The following is a 26901-nucleotide window of genomic DNA, read 5'->3' on the forward strand; positions in this document are numbered from 1 at the left end:
ATGTGAATACCCTGTTGTTGCTCTCTTTGTCGTGTAGTTTGAGAATGTTTAGTTTTGCTCTTGCAGCTGTGTTTGTGACGTAAAAGTTTGTTGTGCATGTTCCATGATGATAACAGAGGGGGGAGCCGTTGCATTGTTAAAGTAAATCACTTTACAAGACTGAAAAAAACCTTCTTCGCTACGCTGACAAAAATAACGGAGATGTCAAAAAGTTATTCATAAACAAAATAAAATACAGTTTTGTTTACTTATTCAGACTGCAGAAGTTTAGGCCTGGGTTGGCCTACTCTGTATTAAAATTTACAAAAATTATATTCATATATTTTATTAAGTCTACTCATAAATGAGGGGAATAATCAGTTAAAGGGGATGGATCAAACTAATGTACAGTAACTATGCAAAAAAAAAGGCATGCATTTGTTTAGCTATTTGTGAAAATATGAAACAGGTCAAAAATCATCTCATCTGCTTAAATAAAAAAGGGGCGCTTTGGGTGGAGACGTATTGCGATGGTTTTAGGTGGTTAACAAAAATACTATGTTTCATCTATTTTTCTGATCACTTCTATTCGTATTTTACAATTCCAATATTTCTCTTTTAGTGGTAGGCAGTTATTATATTAGCTACATTAAACAACTAAAGTGTATTACTGGGGTAAACTTGTGCGCGCGTGCGCATTAATGAAGAAACAAGATGAGCAGCGCTTTTGACGGGGCAGTAAAGGGGGCTGGATGGGTCCATGGTCCCAAGTCATACACTATAGTCACACCCACTCGATGAGGAGCTGCTCGGGTGGCTTCGGTCTGAATTTAGGAAACCGCTGCACGCCAAAGAGAGCAGGCGCACCGAAGCCAGAGCTATGATCACTAATCAGGAATTTCCCTTTTGAAAAAGGACTATCGATCCGTTTTAAAATTCCCGTTTCCTTTTTTAGAAAAAATGGACGCACCTAAGGTTTTGCAGAGCTTTTTTTTTTTTTTTCTTGACACGATCTGAAGCAGCATTTCCTCTCTGAAAAGCTGCATTTTTGAAATAATAGCAGGAAATTGGGAATATCAGGGCGTCAGAAGTTTCCAGCAATGCACCAGTTGCGTCCACCAGTGTTTGGAGCGCATAATAGAAGCAGAAGTTCTCCTCAGGAACTGGGGCTGGACGGAGGGAATAACTGTTTGGTTTTATAACTTCAGTGCGCCCTCTCCTCCTCTTTTCTCTTCTCTGCCTCAGCCCTTGGAGTCTGAGAGTGGATAAACGATTTATGCGGATAAAATAACTTTCAAACGATTGCTGTCGGTGGTTTTGAGACTTAGAAGATACAGAATAACCCTTCTGAACTTCTAGAGATTGTAAAGAGAAGGAATGCTGAGCAGAAGAGGCGCATGGAGAGATGCTGTTTCTTCTACCATGGATCTAAAGGGCACTTTAGCTGTTTTACTGCTTTTGCTTCTATGCTTGTGTCCTCTTTTCTGTCAAGAACTTAATCCAAAGGGTAGGAACGTGTGTAAAGTTCCAGGGTAAGTCGGATGAACATTTTTATTTTTTTATTTTTTTTTGGGGGGGGGGGGGGGTAGACCCGATGCATGATATCAAGCAAGTTCAAAGGCCTTATGCATATAGGTTTGAAAATCAAATGTTATTAAATTAAAGCCTAGCCTATTGAATGCAGCAGTAATTAATGGCAATTAAACGCTAGGCCCATTTCTGTGAGCTCCAAGAAAACAGTCATGAACATGAAGTATTTAAATTAAAAGTTATAAATGACATATCTTTTTTTTGTTGTTTGTTTTTTTTTAAAGTTGAAGGACAGGTTGTTCATTATTTCACTTTATGTTTGTTATAACACTAAATAATCACAATATATATGAAAATGCACAGAAATGAGTGACTTTTTAAAACTGTACCCAAGTTTTTGTGATGTTGTTCCAAATACAAATGCAGTTGTGTCGGTCATCCTGTTTCATATCTGGGTCTGACACACGTTGAGGGGCAGGAGGCGACACCAAATACTCAAGCACTGAAGCGTTAAGGTCGTGGCATAGATAGATAGTAGACATAGATATTTGTCTGTGCAAAAGAACAATTAAATTAATTAGCATACAAATCCTTATTACTTATTAGTGCAAACAAATGTTTCATATTTGGTTAAAAGAGAAAAACAAGCATCATCCAGTATCAACGATCTTGTAATAATCTTTCAGTTTGCTATACTCTGCTCATTATTTCAGAGTTTGACCTGTACAGTTCCACAGTTGTTACAGACTGTAAACTCTTCCCTGACCTAAACACAGAGGTCATCAGGGGTGCAACATCTACCCACAACAAACTGTATCACCTATACGTTTATTAAAGGGATAGTTAAATGAAAATGTTGTCATAATTTACTCACCCTAATATTCTTCCAAATTTCATCTGTTAAACGCAAAAGAAAGTATTTTGAAGAATGTGAACAGTTGCCATTGACTTAATCAGTGGCCATGGGTTGTTTGGTTACATACATTGTTTCGTCTAAGTTCAACAGAAGCAGGAAATTCATACAGGTTTAGAACAATTTGATGGTGGGTAAATTATTATTTATTTATTTATTGTTATTTTTTGGTGAACTATCCCTTTAAGCATGGATGTAGAAGGCTGCTATTTCCCAGGACTGATAATTGTGCAATAGAAGTGACATACAGTACATACTTCTGATCATACACACTACCTTTCAAAAAATGTAACTAATACCTCATTAAAAAAAAAAAAAAAAAACGTAATATTGTGAAATATTTTTATACTGTAAGATAACTGTTTCTATTTTAACATGAAAAGTATGATCATGTACAGCACCCAATACTTAGTTGGAGCTCCTTTTGCCTGAATTACTGCAGCAATGCGGCGTGGCATGGAGTTGATCAGTCTGTGACACTGCTCAGGTGTTATGAGAGCCCAGGTTGCTCTGATAGTGGCCTTCAGCTCTTCTTCATTTTTGGGTCTGGCACATCACATCTTCCTCTTTACAATACCCCATCGATTTTCTATGGGGTTAAGGTCAGGCGAGTTTGCTGGCCAGTTAAGAACAGGGATACCATGGTCCTTAAACCAGGTACTGGTAGCTTTGGCACTGTGTGCAGGTGCCAAGTCCTATTTGAAAATGAAATCTGCATCTCCATAAAGTTGGTCAGCAGCAGGAAGCATGAAGTGCTCTAAAGTTTCCTGGTATACGGCTGCGTTGACCTTGGACCTCAGAAAACACAGTGGACCAACACCAGCAGATGACATGGCACACCAAACCATCACTGACTGTGGAAACTTTACACTGGACCTCAAGCAACGTGGATTGTGTGCCTCTCCTCTCTTCCTCCTGATTCTGGGACCCTGATATCTAAACGAAATGCAAGATTTACTTTCATCAGAGAACTTTTTGTCTTTAGCCCAGGCGAGACGGTTCTGATGCTGTTTGTTGTTCACGAGTGGCTTGACACAAGGAATGTGACAGCTGAAACCCATGTCTTGCATACGTCTGTGTGTAGTGGTTCTTGAAGCACTGACTCCAGCTGCAGTCCACTCTTTGTGAATCTCTCCCACATTTTTGAATGGGTTTTGTTTCACAATCCTCTCCAGGGTGTGGATTAGGGCTGCACGATGTGTCATTTAAGCATCGACATCGCGATGTACGAATCCACGATAGTCACATCGCAGGATGTGCAATGTAGGCTGTCATAGTTGATCTGTTATTCATTAACTGTACGGGCCAGCTGCTCCCAGGCCCTTGACGAATGTGTTTCGCGGATTAATTGCACAGCTTAACCATCATAGAGTTAAAGTTTATCATTGACAGGACTGAAAAACACATGCAAGTTTAACAGGGCAGAGAGAGAGAGAGCGCGAGAGAGACAGACAGAGAGAGAGCGCGCGCGAGAGAGACAGAGGGGGAGAGAGAGAGCGTGCGCGAGAGAGACAGAGAGAGAGCGCGCGCGAGAGAGACAGAGGGAGAGAGAGAGAGAGAGAGAGCGCGCGCGAGAGAGAGACAGAGAGCGAGCCGTCTTCAAACAACACCAGGGCTGTCTCTCCCTCGCGCATATTAATCAATTGACATGATGGTGTCGATGTTTAAGTCATTTAAAATGAGAATGTAAGTGTGCTCACACCATTTTTGTTTGTAAGAAAAAATCGCAATATATATCACAGAAAAATAAAATATCGCAATGTCATTTTTTCCCAATATCGTGCAGCCCTAGTGTGGATATTCCTATTGCTTGTACACTTTTGTCTACCATATCTTTACTTTCCCTTCTCCTCTCTATTAATGTGCTTGGTCACAGAGCTCTGTGAACAGCCAGCCTCTTTTGCCATGAGCTTTTGTGTCTTGGCCTTCTTGTGCAAGGTGTCAATGGTCGTCTTTTGGACAACTTTTGGACATCTTCCCCATGATTGTGTAGCCAACAGAACTAGGCTGAGAGACCATTTAAAGGCCTTTGCAGGTGTTTTGAGTTAATAAGCTGATTAGAGTGTGGCACCAGGTGTCTTCAATATTGAACCTTTTCACAATATTCAAATTTTCTGAGATACTGAATTTTGGATTTTCCTTAGTTGTCAGTTATAAACATCAAAATTAAAAGAAATAAACATTGGAAATATATCAGTCTGTGTGTAATGAATGAATGAAAGTTTAACCTTTTGAATGGAATTAGTGAAATAAATCTACTTTTTGATGATATTCTAATTATATGACCAGCAGCTGTATATATTCCTGGGATCCAAAGCTGAATTTGCCGCATCATTACTCCAGTCACGTGATCTTTCAGAAATCATTCTAATATGCTGATTAGCCACTCAAGAAACATTTCTTATTATAGTTAATGCTGAAAACATGTGCTGCTTTATATTTTTGTGGGAACTTGCATACACTACTCTTTAGAACTGAATAATTCCTTACATTTATATAGCACCTTTCTAGGCACTCAAAGAGCTTTACATAGACAGGGGGGTATCTCCTCATCCACCACCAGTGTGCAGCATCCACCTGGATGATGCAACGGCAGCCATATTGTGGCAGAACGCCCACCACACACCAGCTTACTGGTGGAGAGGAGACAGTTTGATGAAGCCAATCAGTGGATATGGGGATTGTTAGGAGGCCATGATGGTCAAAGGCCAATGGGTGAATTTGGCCAGGATGCCGAGGTCACACCTCTACTCTTTTAGAAAGACATGGGATTTTTAATGACCACAGAGAGTCAGGACCTCAGTTTAACGTCTCATCCGAAGGACAGTGCTTGTTGACAGTATAGTGTCCACATCACAACACTGGGGCACTAGGACCCCCACAGACCTCAGGGTGAACACCCCCTGCTGGCCTCACTAGCACCTCTTCCGGCAGCAACCTAGTTTTCCCAGGAGGTCTCCCATCCAGGTACTGACCAGGCTCAGCCCTGCTTAGCTTCAGTGGGAAACCGGTCTTGGGCTCCAGGGTGATATGGAGCCCAAGACAAAAGAACAACATTTATTTGAAATCGAAATATTTTGCTTCATTATAAATGTCTTTGTCACGTTTGATCAATTTAATGCACTCTTGCCAAATAAAAGTATATCATTAAAGTGTGTGTACACACACACACAAAGTAGAAGAATTTCTGCAATTAAATAAGCATTTATATTATGCAATATTAACAATAATACTTAACAAGTTGAGCATGGTTAACAGAAATAATCTCTCAACAGTCGATTAATTGGCCTGGATGATATATAAATATTGGTCTGTTTCTCCAACATTTTCTAATAATCATACAAAATGACATTGTGAGATGTCAAAGCACTTTATATTATATAAAACAGCTGGATTTAGATGTTTAGGTGTTTATCTCAAAATTACGTTGTATTTCTTCTCGCTAGGCATTTTAGGGGAATTCTTCTAGCAGTGTTAAGCACTGAATGGTTTACTCTGTTGTTTAAAAGTTTGTTGACTTTGTGATTACTGGCTCCAGATGGCAATCGCTGTACTTAAGATCAGAATGGAAACCACCAGTTACGATCTAGTTTGTATTCTCACAAACAGAGATTCTCACCCACCACAGATGTTGACAGGAAGTGCATGTTCGTTTTACAAAATTTGCTAAGAATTTCCACACAGGACTTTATTGTTGCTTAATCAAGTCTGGCCCCCCAGCTGTTGACTGATGCTCAGTTTCCATTTGTTTAAGCTTTCATCCATGGTCCTAGCTTTGCGTTGATGTAGGGTTTGACACAGAGCAGAGAAGTCAGGGCTGTGGTTTAGATCATGTCTGGCTAAGACACACACACATAGGCTAAACAAACTCCGACTGAAGGCAGAGAGCGGCCCCTACGCTTCAGAGGAAGCCAAAGTGTGGACAAGGCCTCTCTGGGGTCAGATGTGGTGGAATATGAAGGGCGGCATATGTCTTATATCCAAGGAACACTTGGAGAGTATTACATTTTAAAGGGAAGCCACTTGAAGTAGAGATAGCAGGGATAATTTGAGAAGTTTAAAGAAGAGTGGGAAGATTGTTTTGTTTTTCATACATGGAATGTTAGGGAGTCTTTAAATGAAACTGCACTTAACTCATATTTTCCACTGAATCGCTTGATATACACTCAGTTCAAAAGTTTGGGGTTGGTAAAAAGTGTCTTTGGCTCACCAAGGCTGCAGTTATTTAATAACAAAATTGAGTAAAACAATAATATTGTGAAATATTATTATAATTTAAAATAAGAGGTTTCTATTTGAATATATTTTACAATATAATTTATAATGTGATGTAAAAGCAGAATTTTTAGCATGATTACAGTCTTCTGTGTCGCATGTTCCTTCACAAATCATTCTAGTACATAATACTTGTTATTATTATCAGTGTTGAAAAGAGTTGATTAAAACTTGTATAAATCTTTCTGTATTCTATGATGAACATAAAGCTCAAAAGAACAGCATAGTTTCAAAGAGATTTTTGTAACATTATAAATACATTTGCTTAAATGTAATGCATACTTGCCAAATAAAAGCATTAATTTATTTCCAAAAAAGGAAGGAAGAAAGAAAAAAGAAAGAAACTTAAAAAAAAAATCTTACAGAAAAAAGAAAGAAAAAGTAAAGGATCTTACAGAACACAAACTTTTGATTGATAGTGTGCATACTTTAAACTCAAATATTTTTTTTTATTTTTTTTTATAAAATCATCATGTAGCATTGTAAATGTCTTTACTGTCACTTTTGATCATGTCTCCTTGCTGATTAAAGTATTAATTTTCTTAAAAAAAAAAAAAAATTACCTAAACCTTAGAACAGTAGTATATTAACCTACAAACATGCATGTTGAAACTTCAAGATAATTGAGTTGTGGTGCTCATATGGGAGAAATGGGTTCAATTCCATTCCTTATTGTGTCCCAAACCCATTCCTCCCTCTTCCTCCCATCATTTTCAGTCAAAGAAATGCATGTTGCTGCTGCAGGCCTGTTGTGAGATGCTTTGAATAAAACACTCACCGCAGACACATGCAAAATTCCACCAGTATCTTATACAAGAGTAATTCATGCAAAAAAAAAAAAACTATTTCATTTACTCACGCTTATCTCTTTCCCACTCGTATTACTTTTTTCTGTGGAACACAAAGGAGATGCATAAGACTCATGCACTATATATCAGTTATTCTGAAGCCGTAGGATAGCTTAATTTGAGGAAAGTGAACCAAATTTAAGTCATTAGTTGCTGAATATGTATTCAGAATTGGTGCACGAAGAACTGTGAATGAGAATGAGAGTTATTTGCTGTGTTTTATTTATTTATTTATTTTTACGAATTCAAGACATTTTCTATTTTGGATTTAGAAGAATATACTGTTTAAACAAGCTCACTTTATTATTCAAAAATGCTGTTTCAAAGCTTTCTATTCATATGGAGCCCAGACTGTTTATTAGACTAACTTACTGACCTAATTAAGGACATTTGCATTGCTAATTGAATCAGGCCTTATTTGGGATCCAGTTGCTCATTTGACGATGCTTCAAACGGCTTGTCTGGTTCACATGTCTGCTGTTGGCGAGAGGATGGAGAATGGAATGAATGCTTACGCTAATACGCCTGTGTTTGTGCGACTGGATGTGAGTCAGTGTATGTTCGCTATCTAAAACATCTGCGCTTGTGAATCTACAGATGGCATCCAGACATTTGCAATATTCCTCAAGAGCCACATGCTTAAATCTCTCATGGACAGTTGAAACTTTGGTCAAGGCATTTGCAAAATATGCTGATGCAAGGTGCTGTCCTTCCAGATAGCAGCTTAATGTAATATAGATTGAATATTCCTTAACCAATAAGAGAGTGCACTTAACCTGACCTTGATTTGTCATCTTAACTTCAGGTCATCAGGGTTTACATGCTGCAACGGATGGGCGCAGCAAGGAGAGGAGTGTTTAACGCGTAAGTGTCATTTCCTGCACATTAGATCACTTCCTGAGTGTCACTTGATTTCTATCTTGATTATGTCCTTCTCCTCTCAGCTCTCTGCGAAGGTAACTTCACATGTAATGAGAACGAGGTGTGTGTCCGACCAAACGAATGTCGCTGTCGTCATGGATATTTTGGGGCAAGTTGTGACACAAGTGAGTTCTCAAGCTAATTTTAATTGTTAAAAAAATATTGTTTTGCTTTTTACCCCATGTCAGTAAGCTTTGAGGTGGTTTATAGGCTAATATAGCTACAGTTTACAAAGATGTGCACCCAAAATGTACAATAACAACAATACTTTATCATTTTTGTTTTTCCAATAAGTTGCTCTTGAAAAAATGTTCCAATCAGCAAATCATAAAGTTGTTAAGGTCTAATAAAAACTAAAGGCTGTTTATAAAAATAGATAAACACACATATAATAAGCATACTAGTATGCAATATTAAGATTTTATTTTTTTTACTTTATTTTGTATGGTGGCCAAGAGAGATAAAAAAAAAATAATATATATATATATATATATATATATATATATATATATATATATATATATATTGAAAAAGAATTAGGAAAACACCTTCATCAATTTGACAGCACATGCAGTGCAAATGGTCAAAACGCAACTAAATAAAAAAAAAAAACTCAATGCAAATAGAAAAAAAAACACATGCAAATTAAGAAAACATCTTCATCAGTTTGAACACAAACACACTGCAAATACTCACAACACAGCAAAACAAAGAAACGCACTGCAAATAAAATTCTTTATTTGGTTGTGTTGTGAGAATTAATTTTTTTCTTTTTTTTTTTCTTTTTTTTTTTTTTTTTTTACAAAAAACTTGCTGAGCAATCAACACAAGTTTTATAATCAACACAAAATATTGTCTAATATACCTTTACAACAAGCTGAAAAAAAATATTTCAGTTTCCCAGTTGCACAGTAAATATGTTTCTTTTCTTTTGACATTGTGCTTTTTCTGACTCCTCTAGAGTGTCCCGCTCAGTTCTGGGGTCCAGACTGCAAGGGCATGTGCACGTGTCACCCTAACGGTAAATGCGACGACGTGACCGGGAAGTGCACGTGCTACCCAAACCGCTGGGGTGAGAACTGCGAGAAGCCCTGCAACTGTCAGAAAGGGAAATGTGACCAGGAGACGGGCAAATGCACCTGTCATGCCGGGTACTGGGGGCCACAGTGCAACAACAACTGCTACTGCAGCATCAACTCAGTGTGTGACCAGAACACGGGCCGGTGCATCTGCAACCCCGGCTGGTTCGGCCGGAACTGTGGTGCTCAGTGTGTGTGTAACAACTCGCCTTGTGAACAGTTTACGGGCCGATGTCAGTGCAGGGAGAGGCTCTGGGGTCAGCGCTGTGAACGCCACTGTCAGTGTGCCAATGGGAAGTGTAACCCTGGGGATGGATCGTGTACTTGTAAACCCGGATACAGAGGAAAACTGTGCCGGGAGCCATGTCCAGCTGGATTCTATGGACAGAACTGCAAAAACAAGTGAGAAAAAAATTATGAAGTCTCTTATTTCACAAAAAATACAGTCAAATGTAATATTTTGAAATATTATTTCAAATTGCTATTTTCTAATTTTAAATATTTTAAAATGAAATGTATTTTTAGGATGCAAAGCTATATTTTCAGCATCATTACTCCAGTATCTAAGTATGGGGGGGTTGTGATGTACTACCATACTAAAATTATACCACATAGAAGGGGTAAAGTAAGAAAAAAAAGAGAAAAGAATAAGAAATTAATAGTTTTTTTGCTTTGTATTTCTAGCAAGGGTGCTTTAAAATGATTAAGTCACAGTACAGACATTTATAATATTACAAAAGATTTCTATTTCAAATAAAAGCAGTTGTTTTGAACTTTCTATCATCTATTCATCAAAGGATTCTGAAAAAAAAAAAAAAAAAAAAATATATATATATATATATATATATATATTAGAGTAACCACAAAAATGTTAAGCAGCAAAACTCAATACTGCTAATATTAAGAACCATTATTTACAAATGAGTACCAATAATAAAAGCATCAAATCAGCATATTTCACAATATTACTTAAAAAAAAAAAAAAAAACAGTTTTTGTAATTTTATTACCATAACATCGAGAATTTTCTTTTTTTTTTTCTTTTTTTTTTTTTTAGCTTTGCAATACAGATGTCAAACAAGAAAGGTATTGTTTTCTGAATAAAATATCAAAATTAAATGAGTAAAAAAAAAAAAGGGGGTGAGAACAATTATATTTGTTTTCCTTTTGAATGAAGTAGATTTTTTTTCTGAACTTATTGGTAGATATTTGTCCTTGTTTTAAACTTTTAATACATTTAAAATGTAATATTTAAAGTTTTTTTTTTTTTTTTTTTTTTTTTTGATTTAAGAATGTGGTGAGTAAGAAACAGTTTTGGTATATTGGTTTTGACTGTTTTGTTTCAGGTGTGGCCACTGTAAAGGCCAGCAGCCCTGTAAGGTGACTGAGGGTCACTGTGAAACGTGTGAGAGCGGCTGGAATGGGACAAAATGTGATCAGATGTGTGCAGAGGGTTACTTTGGAGAGAACTGTAAGGATCAGTGTCCGCCGTGCAAAGACGGTCACTTCTGCAACCGGATCAACGGGAAGTGTTCCCACTGCAATCCCGGCTGGATTGGAGATCGGTACGCAATTTTGGCCATTGTAGCAAAATGTTAAAAAAATGACTGTTAATAAAACAACAAGTACAAATCAATAATGCAAAGTTGACAAGTGAGGGAGGAATAAAAAAAAAAAAAAAAAGATTTATGTCTACTGACAGCGCTGTTTATTTACATATACTACAGTATGCATTGTTTTTAGTGGAGCACCCTTTTTTACCCTTTTACATTTTAAAATGTAATTTATTACTATGATATAAAGGTGAATTGTAAGCATCACTACTCCACTCTTAAGTGTCACATGATCCCTCAGAAATAATTCTAATATGATGATTATAATCAGTGAAAACAGTTGTGCTGTTGTTTTGTGGCACCTGTGACATATTTTTTTCAGGACTATTCTTTTGTAACATTATAAATCACTTTACTCTCACTTTTGATTAATTTATTGTCTCTTGCTGAATGAAATGGATTAGTTACATAAAAAAAATCTTACTCCACATGTTTGAACATATACATGTTAATAAATAACTGAATTGAATAAATAAATAAAACATCAATAGCTTCAGGCAATTTTTATGAATATAACAGTCTACAATAATGATATTTGCAATTAAGAGAATTATGATGGTGCTATAAACCAGCTTGATTAAACTAAATTGCATGTGATTAGTGATTAAAACACGGGTTTTTGCTAGGAAATATCATACCCAATAGTGGAAGTGTACCAAGCGTTTGAGCAAATTCATCTCTGAAAGTTTACATATGTTGCTCCTTAAATCTTTTCTTGGAGATTGTTGCGATGAAAACTAAAACCGAATTTGAAATTGACCATTTGCATAACCTCTACCTCTTTCTCGCTCTGTATTCAGCTGTGAGGTGCGCTGTCCTAATGGCACCTATGGAGAAAACTGTGAAAAAGACTGCAGCCATTGTTTTAATGGAGACTGCCATTTTGCAACAGGAGAGTGTCTCTGTGACCCTGGCTTCTATGGGACATAGTAAGTCACATCTGAGTCATGCACAAATGAAACTCATCTGGATATCTAGGTCTGTTTTCATTAACTAGTCATCCTAAATTGTTTAAAGAAACTGCATTAGCTGCATTTATTTGAAATCTTTATAGATTATCTGTTTATTTCTAAATACACTTTTTAAAAAGTATTAAGTACATTTAAATAAAAATCCTACTGACCTCAAACTTTTGAATGATAGTGAAAAATTTAATAAACAAATATGAATTCGGCTTTCACATCTAAAATGGCCAACAGTGATATATCTGCACTCTGAACTGCAAGTTAGTTTATTTCACATCTGTTGAGTAAGGCCAATCTAAAAATGAAACACAATTGCAAACTATTCCAACTAAACTTGAACCATATCCAGTGCTTTAAGTGGGCCGGTGTCCTGACATTTTATCCTACCCTGTCAGATTTTCCTATGCGGGTTTACTGCGCACGCGCACATCAATATCGCGTCCTTTGTCTCATGCTAAACAACGATATTTAATGTATCTGCATTACTGTAAGGGTAGGTTTAGGGCTGGGGTAGGTGTAGACTTTAATAAAAACGCAATCTAATTGGTAGAAAATAATATTTATTGTTGGTTTCCTGTAACTGTATCCCTTTTAGCTACAACCGCGAATATAACACATAATTACTGTATTTGCAGTACTGTAAGGGTATGATTAGGGTTGTGGTAGGTGTAGACGTTAATAAACCATAACTTTACAGTAGAATTTTCGTTGTGGAATTGTACTACCCACTGTTTTGGTGGGAAGTAGGAAAATCTGACAGCGTAGGACAAATCGACAGAACACCGGTACGCACCGGTACTCAGTACCGCCACTTCCAAATATAGCTCTTGAGCATACCGCCACCTCTCCGTGCGCCCAGAACGTGCTTTTAGCGTACCGGTACGCTCATTTGGACATCTGTTTTAATAGAGAATTTAATCTTTTACCTGCACTGCCGATTTTCAGAGCGCCCTTCACAATGCAAGCTTCCTAATTCATCCCACCGAGAGCAGAAACTACATTACCCATTCACCCTTAAGTTATACAAGTGAATAGCGCATATGTCACTTTTCCCACTGTTAAGTGTCAACAACTCAACGTGGCCGGAGAATGTGTGAAACTCGTTGTGAATGTACACTGGGTTCGGTTAAAAATCAAATACAGTTAACAACACGTAACTAATATGTTATCTTAGCTACAGACTCTGAATACTGAAAGAACAAGATCAGAATCAGATAATTCGCTGACAGACACCTCACCACGTCTGCATGATATCACTGCAGGTCAGACTCAACCTAATGAAGTAATGCAGCTCTTTCAGGTAGGGTGACCAGACGTCCCGAAAAATTCGGGACAGTCCCGAAACCTAAACTGTTGTCCCGACTCCCGAATCTGGCCCTAATTGTCCCGAAAATTATACTAAAGCAAAATCTTGAGTATTTATTGTCTGATAAACATTAAAAACTGTCTGCGGAGGTTGAGTCGTCCTGCAGCCAGCCCCCGCTGGCTCCTCATTGGCTGCAGCATCTTTTTTCTAAGTTCTAAAAAAATACCGTAGGCGGCTATAGGCACAAATTTAGATATTCATTTATCTAATTAATCTATAGCCTATGCACAAAGACAATATGATCTTTTTGTCCCCTTTTTGTTTTAAAGCTTGAAGAAGAGAGCGCAAGTTGCTGCAGCTGCGAGGAGGACAGTGATGCACGCGCACAGAAGTGATTGACAGTTCGCGGCACTGTGTACAAAAAATACTCCGCTACACAATTATTTCGTGATTTTCGTTTAAGCTCATTAACGTTAGCGTTACACAAAGGTCTGATTTACGCACTGTTACAACAGTCATTGTTTTTTTTGTTTTTTTTTACAATGACATTTGAGTTCATGATTTTAATGTTGCTGTTTCTTGTGGCAGACTAAAGAGTAATGACAGACAGTTGATCTTTGAATAAAAATGTGTTTAGTTAAGGTTTGAAATTCATTATCTTTTATTATAGACTACGAAGTCTAATATCATAAGCCCCCCATCCCGTCACCCAAGGCCACAGACACCCCCAACACCCCCCCCCCCCCCCCCGGTTATAAAATAGGCTATAATAGAGTACCGGCACCTCTTTTGGGCCACTTAAAGCACTGACCATAGCATACCTTTATTTTCGGTTTATGAAAGAGGATCAGAGATCACACTGAAATAGATTTCATTGTTACTTAAAACTTTTATTCTCAGAAAGACACTTTAAAATGTTTTGTCAGTTTCAGTTCAGAGTCTTTAAATGATATCTGTTCCTGTTTCATTCATTACAAATGCTAAATTCCTCTTGCCCGTTCTTCCATTTCCAATATCAACATAATTGCCTTTAATTGCCCAAGCTGCCTTGTTTCATTTTCACTGGAAACTCCTGTTGCTATGTGCACACAATGCTTGTATTGATTTTTTTTTTTTTTTTCCATCAGTGTTGTTAATTTGCTCTTTGTATTCCTCTTCATTTTAGCTGCAACCTGACCTGTGAGTTGGGTCAGTTCGGAGTGAACTGTGCCCAGGTCTGTCCATGTCACGACAAGAACTGCAACCCAGTGTCAGGAGCCTGCAACCTATGTAAGAAACCCTTCCTGCCTCTCTTTGGGAAAAGCAAATGTAATTTCCTGAGCTTTCTGTTATGTCATTTTCTATGGAGACACAGAAGAACTCCTAAAGTGTTGAGACATAGTTGTGGGGTCCAGCATCAGTCATATTTTCCATTACGTTAAGGGGGGGGGGGGGGGGGGGGGGGCAGTGTGGGGGGGGGGGTTGCCAGTTGATGCCAAAGTCAACTTAAGATTCAACCTTTTGACTCTCAACAGATTTGCGAGCACGTCAGTTACTAAAGGTGGAACGAGATGTTTTTAGATAAAGCAAATGCAGCATGACATCACGTCATGATCATTATACACATAATGCATTGTATAACAGCCACCCTGATTTTTCCAGGCTAAACTGTTTTTGTCAGTGGTGTGCAAAATGGGTATTTTCCCCCCAAAGATGCAAAGTTCCATACAGGACAAAAAAAAAAAAATATTTTTGTAACTGTTGAGGTCATTACAAGGGTGTATTACAAGGCATAACTAACGCATAAAAATTCCTTTTGGAATGCATTTTATTTTAAAGTCTTTGTTATGGTCATGATCTGTTTTGGTTTAGTTTTCTGTGATTCCCTTTCTCCTGCCTTGTTTGTTTCTATGGTTTTTGATTAATTTGCTCATTAGTAATTTAGTAAACTCCCTCCACCTGTTTTCCCCTGGTCAGCTGCCTTCTTTAAAGTCTTCTTCCTGTTTGGTATTTTGTCCATTCTAGTTAATGTTTGTTCATTGATTTAATGTGGATTTATTTACCTGTCGCCTGAATATTCTAATTAAAATACTTTTTTTGTTGATCTCCTTCATCCAACTCCTAAAAATCGACAAGTACTTTTTGTCTTGTTTAGCAATGGTTTTTGTTAGGGTTATGCTCCACACCATACAAAAATATTTGCCTTTGGGGTAAGAAAAATACATTTACTTCCAAGATATATTCTCTGAAAACAAGTCTGATTGTCCTATAAATTGATCTTATTTTATCAATGTTAATATATATTTTTTACAGAAACATGCTGTTTACCTAAACATCTGAATATTCAGTTCTTCCTAATTACATTTATTCCTGGGTTAAGGAATGAGGTTAAAATTTGTTTTTCTTCAGAAATCTATGAGAAACTTGTGCAGGAAAATAAAAATACGGTTGCTATTGGTAACAGTTCCTCACTATGTAGGTCACTGCCGTAGACAGCAGCAGTTTAACATGGCGCCCCTGATGGTGTTTCCAGAGTGGTCTCTTATTTTTACGGCTCTTTTTTTGGCTCTTTTCCTGCCTGCTCATCGAGTTAGTGAGAGCTGAGGTTGTTTCACACAGCTGAGAGAAATACTACAGGAAGAGAGCAAGAGAGAGACACTGTAATGAGGAAAGGTGTGGGTCAGCAGAGGTTTCACAGGGACCTGAGTGAAGGCAGTAATGTCACCGTGGCCGACCTAAATGAGGCCTTCCTCGAACACAGCTGTGCTTTCAAGTGTGGACTGAGCTCCACACTTCTGTGACAGAATCTACAGCACAAATCAAAAAGTCAAATGGGTTGTCGCCAGTTGTTATTCTTTAACTATTTTCAGTTGGTTTTTAGAAGCAGATGTTTGCACAAGGAATATTATGAGAGGGATATTTGGGTTCTGTTGAAAACAATTTCTGTTTAACAAAAAGGAGTAGTTCACTTCAAATTGAATGGAGTGAAATTTGCTGAAAATGTATTCTCCCTCAGGCCATACAAAATGTAGATGAGTTTCAGAAAAGACTGAATAAATTTAGCATATGATCACTTGTTCACCAATGAATCTTCAATCTTGAAGATTGGGTGCCATCAGAATGAGAGTCCAAACAGTTGATAACAGCACCACAGTAATCCACATGTAATCTCCAGTCCATCAATTGACTGAGAAAGATAAAGACAGTCCCTCTGTAAGAAACAAATTTGTGAATGTTTTTAAGCATCTATCCTTAAAGGGGTCATATGACATTGCACCAAATACACAAAATAATGTTCTTTTTAGCAATGCAATGTGATTATATGGTTTAAGGTTCAGAAAACACATTATTTTCCATATAATGTGCATTATTGTTTCTCCTCTATGCGCCGACTTTCTGAAACGCATAGATTTTTACAAAGCACATTATTCTAAAAAAAAAGCGAGGTGTGCTGTGATTGGCCAGCTATCCTGTGCATTGTGATTAACTGAATGCCTCAAGGGTGTGACAGAAATGTTACACCCTTTAATAAACTGTCATGCCGTCTCCAGGCAGGACGTAGTCTCAGCTTTAGACATCACACCCACGGACCGTTGGCTAAACGTCTGATGCATATGGGACACAAACGTGGAAACACTTCAGGAGTGTCGAAGTCGTCATGGGATTGGTTGAATTCTACAGGATTTCCAGGAGACGTTTGTCGCGTTCTTTAACGTTCTGCCTGGAAACAAAGATGATGTGATGCGAATCTCCCTCACGAAATAAGAAATCTGTCATGTTTACAACTGTGACAATGAGAACTTATCATGTTCTCCTAAACACTGGAGTTTCATAAGTATGTGAAATAGTAAAAGTTTGCGGCATAGAATCTTTCAAATACATTCGAGAGTTTTTCACACCGGTCTGTTATTGTGGCAACATTTCCACACCCTGAAACGTGACACTGAACGAAACAAACTGTGATTGGTTGTTTGACATGTTGGTCAAATGGCCTCACTGTCGGGCCTTAGCCAATGAAGCTGCCATGAATTCCAGACCTTCAGCAGTCAGTCTGGCTATGTGAGACTAGGCAGGATGAGACTCTGTCCAGCTGCTCTGCTCATGCACATCCCATAATCAGTTCTCTTTAGCAGTTCAGTCAATTGCCTATTAGGAGTAAAGGCTGATTTATACTTCTGCGTCGAACCTACACCAAAGCGTACGCATAGACGCACATCCTAAACCGTGGCCTACGCCATAGCCTGACGAGCACCTCTCCAAAAATCAAACAGTGTGTCAATTCTACGCAGACCTGCGCAGACTGCACATAGATACGGACAACAACACATAAAGTATAAATGAAAACTGACGCATAGCCTACCGAGTAAAGGCTACGGCGTAGGTCTGATGCAGAAGTATGAATCAGTCTTTACTGAATAACTCAAGAGGGAGTGTCAAGCATATTTATAAACCAAATAACTTAAGTAATTTACTGGAAATGTGAATGGTCTCAAACTGTAAATGAGAAATAACAAGCCTACTCTACACTGCTTAAAACTTGCGTTTGAATCATCATTGGCAAATTATTTAAATATAAAAAAATGTATGTTATTTATATGTTGTAAGTCAGAAGCTCCACAAAGTAAAAGTTACGCCTTCTTTCTTTGCGTGAAAACTTGGGGGATGTTATCCAAATCTTCCCTCATTGTTACATACGAAGACACGTGGGGGAGTGTTAGAACGAGCCGTTTTAGGAGGGTGTGGTTGACTCAACTTTTCAGACTTCAGACTTTAGTCTTTGCAACTTTACAGATCTTCTTTATGCACCAAGAGCTTGTAACACTCCAAAGAGAAAGAAAAAAGAAAAATAGTAGTCTATTGTCTGTTGTTGTTATTATCATTTAGGGGGGCTTAGGAACATTTTGGGGTGGCTTCAGCCCCTCTAAAATAGGCTTAACAACATCCCTGGTCTAATCTAAATCAGGAGAGAAATATGCACAGATCAAGCACTGTTTACAAGTAAAAACAGTTGTAAACAAATACATGAATATTGATGTGAGAGGACAAGAGAGGATGGAATTTTGCATTGGGGAATGATATTATGGATTACGGACTCGTATTTTGGCCAGAAGAGACTAAAGTTAAAACATCTTAATGATGTATTTGTTTCTTATAACACTGAGCTTGATAGACCAATAGACTTATTCTGATGGCACCCATTCACTGCCGAGGATCCATGGGTGAATAAGTGATGGAATGCTAGATTTCCCCAAATCTGTTCTGAAGAACTGATGAACAAACTCATTCACATCTTGGTTGACCTGAGGTTGAGTAAATGTACTGCAAATTAGAATTTTTGGGTGAAACTATTCCTTTAAAATTGAAGTACAAATTTTATAATGCCTGCTGCATGTGTTTCACTTCTGGACATTTTTGAACTTGTGAAAATATAAAAAATTGCATAACATGTCGGATGCACCATATTTTTCGTCTGGATCATCCAAGGCCAGTAATTATTTCAGCATGTATTACTGAGCTAATAACGATGGATGATCCAGACAAAAAATACGGTGAATCCAACAGCTGAAATTCTTTATTCTCACCAGTGCCAAATTAAGTATCCCAACATTGTTTTTGTTTATGAACGAAAGAGCCAAATAACCACTCTTTATGCTCCAGTAATAATGCCTGTTGGCAACAGATGCAAAGAAGCCACTGGCAGACGTCCTGCATCTCACAGGACACAACTGCTAGCTATTAAACTCCTGAACCCGTGTAGTAATGCGAGGACGTTTAATTCATTTCGGGCAGAGTGTTCTTTAAGCTCAAGGAAATGTAAAACCTGTTTAATCTAACATTTGCAATGATGCAACATGAAATTATTCTGTGTACCAATTTGAAATTACTACACAGCTCTTGACTTTGACTGGTCAATTGCGGCATTCTGCAGGGTACTTATAAGGATCATTAACTTTCATGCTGTGTAAACTTAAGCATTACTGCATTAAAAAGACTAAAAGTGTTTATTTCTTTTTAAAAATCCATAAGATTTGTTCCGCATTCAAAATAAACTACTTTTTGCATGAATGGAAATGTTTAACTCCTGTAAATATTTCCTTAGCAGGCCAAATTCAACCTTTTTAAAGCTGTTTAATGTGAAACGCCATGTGCAATAATGTAACATGAAACGTTTTCTTAGTTTGAATTTCAAATTCAGTGTTTTCAATTGCTTTTCAGACTTTGAGCATTTAAAATAAAGGTTTCACCTGTTGTTCTGCACAACAACAGTCTCCTACTACAGCCATGTTTCCATCAGGGCAATTTTGAGGTAAATTGGCAAACTCTTTCTGTCTGTCTTTCTCTCAGATCCTAATCAGCGGATGGGAGTAATAGCTGCGGGAACGCTGGTGACATTCCTGCTGGTGGTTCTTCTCTCTCTGCTGTGCTGCTGCTTCCTCTGTAGCAACAAAGACAACCGCAAGTAAGGACAAATCAACACTAGTTTCACAATCCAGTTCTTAGGAAGTCGCAGCCTTCTGACTAAAAAGTTTAAAATACTTTCTCCATTTGCAGTTTAATATGCAAGACAACATTAGAAGTTTATTTACAGATTTTAGTAAATTTAACCATTTAACCAGGCCTCATTCATGAAACTTTCACAAATATGAGTCATTTGCACATAAAATGGACTTTCACAACTTTACGAAATAATTCGCAAATGCTGTGTAAACCTCAGATTTGATAGGTAAACGTGTATGTCAATGAATTTTTAAAAAGGACGGCTTCATTTTTGAGTGTATTGATGACAAAATTTGGCTTAACCAGTTGAGTAAGTTTGAGGCAGAACTACTTTGAAAAAAAAATAATTTTTAACTTACATACTTCACTTTTAAATAAAAAAGAAAAAAGATTTGAGCGTGTCAGATATTCCACTTCCCCAATTAAATAATCAGAAATACTAGTTTAAACTCAAATGCAATACCATTAAAAAGTTTTGGACTTGCTGCATTTATCTGATTAAAAATGCAGCAAATTTCTCTTGTAGTATAAAACTAAATGTAATTTATTCATGTGATGCAAAGCTGAATTTCCAGAATTATTATTCCAGTCTTTTCTTGTTTTTAGCTAAGTTGAAAGAGTTGTACTGTTCTTTATTATAAAACAGTTTAAAACAACTTCTCTAGAGTGGTTCTGCTCAAACTGTACAAACAGTTTGTGAACACAGCTGTATTTGGTGCTGTAAAACCATACTGACAGCCTATTCTGCATTGACAGTGTGAACGTGGCCCTTGTGTCTCCCTCAAATGCACTCTGTTCTTACACCCCTGGCAAAAATCATCTTTTAACAAAGCCTGTCATCAGAATTGTTCACAGTTCGCTGAAGTGAAAGCCTCTTCTGTTCTCCGCAGTCAGTCGGGAAAACTCAAGACTCTCGTGTTCTAGAAAATCACAGTCGGCTGTTTTCTTAAACTTTCCACCTTTTCTCAATGGCTGGAAAACTAAAGAACGTATAACCAACTGAGCTTAGATTTCCTCAGTTTGCCCGTGAGGCAAATTAATCCCTCCATTTCTTTTTCATTTGAGCATCATATCTACAATCTCCATGCAGTTTATGCTAGAAGGCAATCAATCTACAATAACACCGATCTACAATATGCAATCCATTTCTAGTCAGTGTAATGTTGGTCTAACGTCACTCTTCTCCTTTAGCCCTGACCAGGAAAACTCCACCAACAGCAAGAAGGCCAAAATAATCCTCTGCGGTGGATTCAGTCGAATCAGCACCAAACTCCCCAGAATCCCTCTGAGGAGACAGAAACTACCCAAAGTTGTTGGTATGTCTTCGTTTTCCATCATCTGAAATTACATATGGTTTAGGTCAATGTGTCATGAGTAAACAGATCCATGCAACAGACGAAATAAGATGTTAGCTCTTAATAAGATGTGCCTGATGTTTAGACTCCAGTGATTTAACAAAAACAGCATGTTTAGCAAGTATGATTTTTGTGTTAAAAGTGTATTTTGATGCACATTTCCGAGCCTAAACAGACAAGACAGAGTCATTTTTACATGTTGGCAAAATAAACTTTTAGGTAAACCTTTATTTTTTTATTAATTGTTGGATGCATTCTGGATCAGCTAAAGGGAGTGCAACTGAAGTATGCAAGCCTCAAGTGACATTTTTTTACATTCAGTTTAACACTTTTTTAACACATCTAAAAAAAAAAATATATATTGGTCCATTGATAAAACCATTGAGCTGCCATGCAATGTCAGGACACATTGCAAGTCTGTGTCATGTATGAACTCCCCTAAAGGAATAGTTCACCTAAAAATGAAAATGAAGTCATCATTTATTCACCCTGGAGGTGTTCTCATGCTCTATGCCATAAGAAGAAATTTTAAGAAAGGTGACGTTCATGCATATTCATGTAATGGCAGTGAATAGCAACCAGCATCAAGGTTTTTTTTTTCTTTTTCTTTTTTGATTAATAAAAAATAGCATAAAATACAGGTGCATCTCAAAAAAATTTAATGTTGTGGAAAAGTTAATTTATTTCAATAATTCAACTCAAATTGTGAAATTGTGTATTAAATAAATTCAATGAACACAGACTGAAGTAGTTTAAGTATTTGGTTATTTTAATTGTGATGATTTTGGCTCACATTTAACAACAACACACTATCTCAACAAATTAGAATACTTCATAAGACCAATAAAAAAAAAAAAAATGTTAATTGTTGGCCTTCTGGAATGTTAATTTACTGTACATGTACTCAGTACTTGTTAGGGACTCCTTTTGCTTTAATTTCTACCTCAATCCGGCGTGGCATGGAGGTGATCAGTTTGTGACTCTGCTGAGGTGGTATGGAAGCCCAGGTTTCTTTGACAGTGGCCTTCAGCTCATCTGCATTTTTTGGTCTCTTGTTTCTCATTTTCCTCTTGACAATACCCCATAGATTCTCTCTGGGGTTCAGGTCTAGGTCTGGTGAGTTTGCTCGCCAGTGAAGCACACCAACACCATGGTCATTTAACCAATTTTTGGTGCTTTTGGGAGTGTGGGCAGGTGCCAAATCCTGCTGGAAAATGAACTCAGCTGTGACTGAACCTTCAGCTGGTCAGCAGAAGGAAGCTTAAAGTGCTCCAAATTTCTTGGTAAACGGGTGCAGTGACTTTGGTTTTCAAAAAACACAATTGACCAACACCAGCAGATGACATTGCATACAAAATCATCACAGACTGTGGAAACTTAACACTGGACTTCAAACAACTTGGGCTATGAGACTCTAGGACCTTGGTTTCCAAATGAAATACAAAACTTGCTCTCATCTGAAAAGAAGACTTTGGACCACAGGGCAACAGTCCAGTTCTTCTTCTACTTAGCCCAGGTAAAACGCGTCTGACGTTGTCTGTAGTTCAGCAAATTCCTTGACACGTCTGTGTGTGGTGGCTCTTGAAGCCTTGACCCCAGCCTCAGTCCATTCCTTGTGAAGTTCACTCAAATTCTTAAATCGATTTTGCTTAACAATCCTCACAAGGCTGTGGTTCTTTTGGATGGTTGTGCATCTTTTTTTTCCACACTTTTTCCTTCCACTCAACCTTCTGTTAACATGCTTGGATACAGCACTCTATGAACAGCCAGCTTCTCTGGCAATGAATGTTTGTGTCTTACCCTCCTTGTGAAGGGTGTCTTGATTTCAATGATTGTCTTCTGGACAACTGTCAGATCAACAATCTTCCTCATGATTGTGTAGCCTAGTGAACCAAACTGAGAGATCATTTTGAAGGCTCAGGAAACCTTTGCAGGTGTTTTGAGTTGATTAGCTGATTGGCATGTCACCATATTCTAATTTGTTGAGATAGTGAATTGGTGGGTTTTTGTTAAATGTGAGCCAAAATCATCACAATTAAAATAACCAAAGACTTAAGCTACTTCAGCCTGTGTGAACAAGTTTCACAATTTGAGTTGAATTACTGACATAAATAAACTTTTCCACAACATTCTAATTTATTGAGATGCACCTGTAATGCCAAAGTATCTGCATACTTTGTCCACTGTTGAATATCTTTGGTTGTCTGATGACAGAATGATAGTTCTGTTGGCACCTTAAAAAAAAAAAAAAATGATGTGTGGTTTTTGTTCTTGTCTTGGCTGCATTAACTCCCTGCCTTAAAGAGTGATTCATTCATTCAAACAATTTGTTCAAAATGAAGCATTCTAACATTATAATGGCCAAAGTACTGTATACTTCAGTGTTTTGTTTTTTTTTTTTTTATGCATACGCTAGCATATGTAGCCAAATGAGTAGCATACATGTGTGTAGACGGTCGACAAGTGCTGAAGAAAAATTCATCTTAGTCCAATGTCTGCTTTATTTTAGTTATGACTTATAAAAATTATTTTGTACTCTTTTTAACTAAAGTTACCACTCTCATAACCCTCTCTCACAAGTACTTGTCAGTGCAGGCATCTGCTGTTGTTCCATCTCTTTAGTTTCGATTGAGTCAGTGTTGCCACCTTGTGGAACAACTGATTAGTGCAAAATGAAGTCAATAGCCATGTGCACATATGCTTCATCACACAGAAAATGCTTTTGGACTCTCAAGATGTGTTTTTGCTTTTGAGGACATGTACATTGTTAAAACAACATTTACAATATTGTCATAAACTATAAATATAGCAAAACCTTAAGCACTCTGCATTGACCCAAACAAAATCTTTAGGGTTTAATCTGAATGGAATGCTTTTGGTGCACGTTATATTTCCCTTGGCTCCTTGTGAAGCTTTGAGTCCTTATTAATCTGTACCCAAACAGACATTTGTTTTCGTATTCCCCGCATTTCATTCCTCATTTCCCTATTTCTTGTTAAAACAGACGGCTGGGAGCTAACTGTTCCCCAATCAAAGACTCCTCTGTTTTTGCCAGGATGGAACCCGTGTGTGGAGTTCTTGTGGTTGGGGAACTGTATTAGCTGCGGCTGCCAGGAGAGGTTTTAGAAAGAATATTAAAGTGGCCATGAAAGCATATTATACATTTTCAAGGCAGTTTTGTTTGTGATATTCATTTTGGACTTCATCTCAGAGAGCAAATTGCAAAAGGCATGGCATAATTGAGTTAACACCACCAGCACAGTAAAGAAAGTGTGTTGGGCTTTTTAAATAAAGAAAAAAGTGGGTTAGTTTTGCTGTGGTGTTTTACAGCTGTTTTGCTTTAGCATGCACAAATAAAAGAGGTCAAACCTACGCCAACTTTCCCTTAAAAGTGAATCATTCAGTTGTGGAAATCATGTGAGCTACATGATTTCCACAACTGAATGATTCACTTTTAAGGGAAAGTTCACACAAAAATAAAAACTCAGTCATCATTTGCTCACCGTCAACTTGTTCCACACTTGTGGAAAACAACTCACAATTTTAACAAAATGCAGAAGCTGCTCTTTTTCATACTTGGGGCTGTCAAGTTCCCAAAACAGAAAAAATAAAAAGGATTATAACATTTTCCCCTGAGCACATGTATTTCCATTTCAAGCCTTCTGAAGTCACACATTACATTTGTGGGGAACAAGTACTCAAATATCATATACACTTATATACACGTATACGAAGTTGATCAACCAGATAAACTTGGTTGATATAAAAATGAATGATATCAAATAAGGTGTCATTTTTGAAAAAGAAAAGACACAAGAGAATGAGATTTGAGAGCTACAGTTGAGATTTACATCCTCTGGTCACTTTGTGCTTTTGTTTTATGGAAAAAAAGCAGTCTGAATATAAGGATAAAATATTATTTGGCTGCGGAGTATGTAAATGATGATAATTTTATTTTCAGTGTACTACTTCCATTTAGCTTGCAGTTGAATATGTCTGAAATATCATAGCATATAAAATTCTATATTTACAGTATATAAAAAAGATAATAAAAAACACAAGATTTAAGTTATATATTTTACAGTGTAAGATGTTAAAGACAAACAAAAACATTGTTGGGTTTTAAATGATAAAAGAATAGATAATCAGTTGAAAATGAAAGATATTTTGACAGTGTAAATGTGGTTAATCTGCTAAGATCTTGAGAAGAAATGACTTCATAAATCCACTATAAAACCCTAAAACACCAGCTGACTAAAAGCCTTTGAGCAAAAATTAAGAAAAATTAAAAAATAAAATCAGATAAAAGCCTCTCACAATGTGAACTAAGTCTCCAAAAGAGCCACTTGGATCATCCCCAAACAAAAATTAACAGTCACAATAAAGTGAACGAGAGCTGAATGGTGATTTTACGAAGAACAAGGATGCCACAGTTTTAATTAAAACACACAATACCCCAGTGTATGGGTAACAGGCAGTCACGGGTGAGCTTTATTTAGTTATTTAATGACCGAGAGAAAGCCCAGGGCCATGCTGATCTCCAAGAGACACGTGCTTCCATGCTATTTACCACATTACATAAGTTAAGAGTCACTGCCATCAGAACAGAGTAAAGAAAAATGCTCTGTAAAACAATAATGTCACTGTTGGTAAGGGGTGCGTGTGGCCTGCAGATTGTTTAAAAAAAAAAAACCTGGATAGACAACAAAGAATAAGCAAGTAGTAAAATGCAATAAGAAGATGGCACTTTAGCTGAAGAGATGTGCTCTCGAACACAAACCGGCCCTTTCATCCTCAGACTTTATGAGAAAACTTAGTGAGAATGTCTTTCATCTGACAAATCAAAAAGTGTTAAATGATTTCAGGGACTGCAAAAATCAAAGAAAAACGTTTCTTTTCACGCTCACTCTTGATCGGTCAACAACTGGGGTTCGCAATAACATATGGGAGGAAGAACTGCAAGCAAACGCATATGTAACGTTTACCCCATTCTCTTCCCAACCCCCTCCAACTCTTCACTTAATGGGAGGAGCTGGATGAAAATATCGCTCTCTGTTTCCCTCTTTTTCTTCTTCCTCCTTTTCCTGTTGCAAGCCAGCGGTTCTGCTATCCTCAATGGCCAACTGCAGCAGTGAGGTCTGCTATTTTTCCCTTTCTTTTCTTCCCCCACTTTTTTTTTTTTTTTTTTTTTTGTAACTCTACCCTCAAAGGAGAGCGAGCAGGGGGCTGGGGGGTTTTCAGACAGGAAGTTACCAAATTTACCACAGTGTGCTTTTAGAGCCCTTTTACTACAGCTGGTAATGTTAGATTTAGAAAAAGAAAAAAAGAATGTTTACCCTTTCATCTCCTTGTGACCTACATTCGGTCTTCCCATAATTCAGATGAATAGTTTAGGAGAAACATTTCTACAGTCAATCTGTTTTGAATAAAACAGCCATATTTGAATGATCCTCACAAGACCTGTCAAGAGCACGTTCAAGAACACACACAAAATATAATAAAAAAAAATCTCAAAATAAACATAGCATGTTTTAGGCCCATCACAATAAACCACAAAATTCCCACTACCATATTGTCAGATATTTAAATTATATTATATAAAATAAAACATATAATTATACTAAATATCATATATATATTA

At 37.3% G+C, this 26901-nt stretch overlaps 1 protein-coding gene across 1 annotated transcript in view; it reads left to right on the forward strand.

Moving 5' to 3' along the window:
- The first annotated feature begins 754 nt into the window (after window positions 1–754).
- The window catches only part of LOC113068060 (scavenger receptor class F member 2-like), a 33732-nt gene continuing 7585 nt past the window's right edge, over window positions 755–26901 (forward strand). Inside the window, exons 1-9 of the mRNA XM_026240634.1 lie at window positions 755–1511; window positions 8351–8409; window positions 8490–8591; window positions 9428–9947; window positions 10891–11109; window positions 11958–12086; window positions 14594–14697; window positions 19753–19867; window positions 21097–21221. Of these exons, the coding sequence (XP_026096419.1) occupies window positions 1357–1511; window positions 8351–8409; window positions 8490–8591; window positions 9428–9947; window positions 10891–11109; window positions 11958–12086; window positions 14594–14697; window positions 19753–19867; window positions 21097–21221 (1528 nt within the window). The 5' untranslated portion in view covers window positions 755–1356. The remainder of the gene's footprint in view (window positions 1512–8350; window positions 8410–8489; window positions 8592–9427; window positions 9948–10890; window positions 11110–11957; window positions 12087–14593; window positions 14698–19752; window positions 19868–21096; window positions 21222–26901) is intronic.

Source organism: Carassius auratus, linkage group LG30F, assembly GCF_003368295.1.
Source record: "Carassius auratus strain Wakin linkage group LG30F, ASM336829v1, whole genome shotgun sequence".
Taxonomy (NCBI): domain Eukaryota; kingdom Metazoa; phylum Chordata; class Actinopteri; order Cypriniformes; family Cyprinidae; genus Carassius; species Carassius auratus.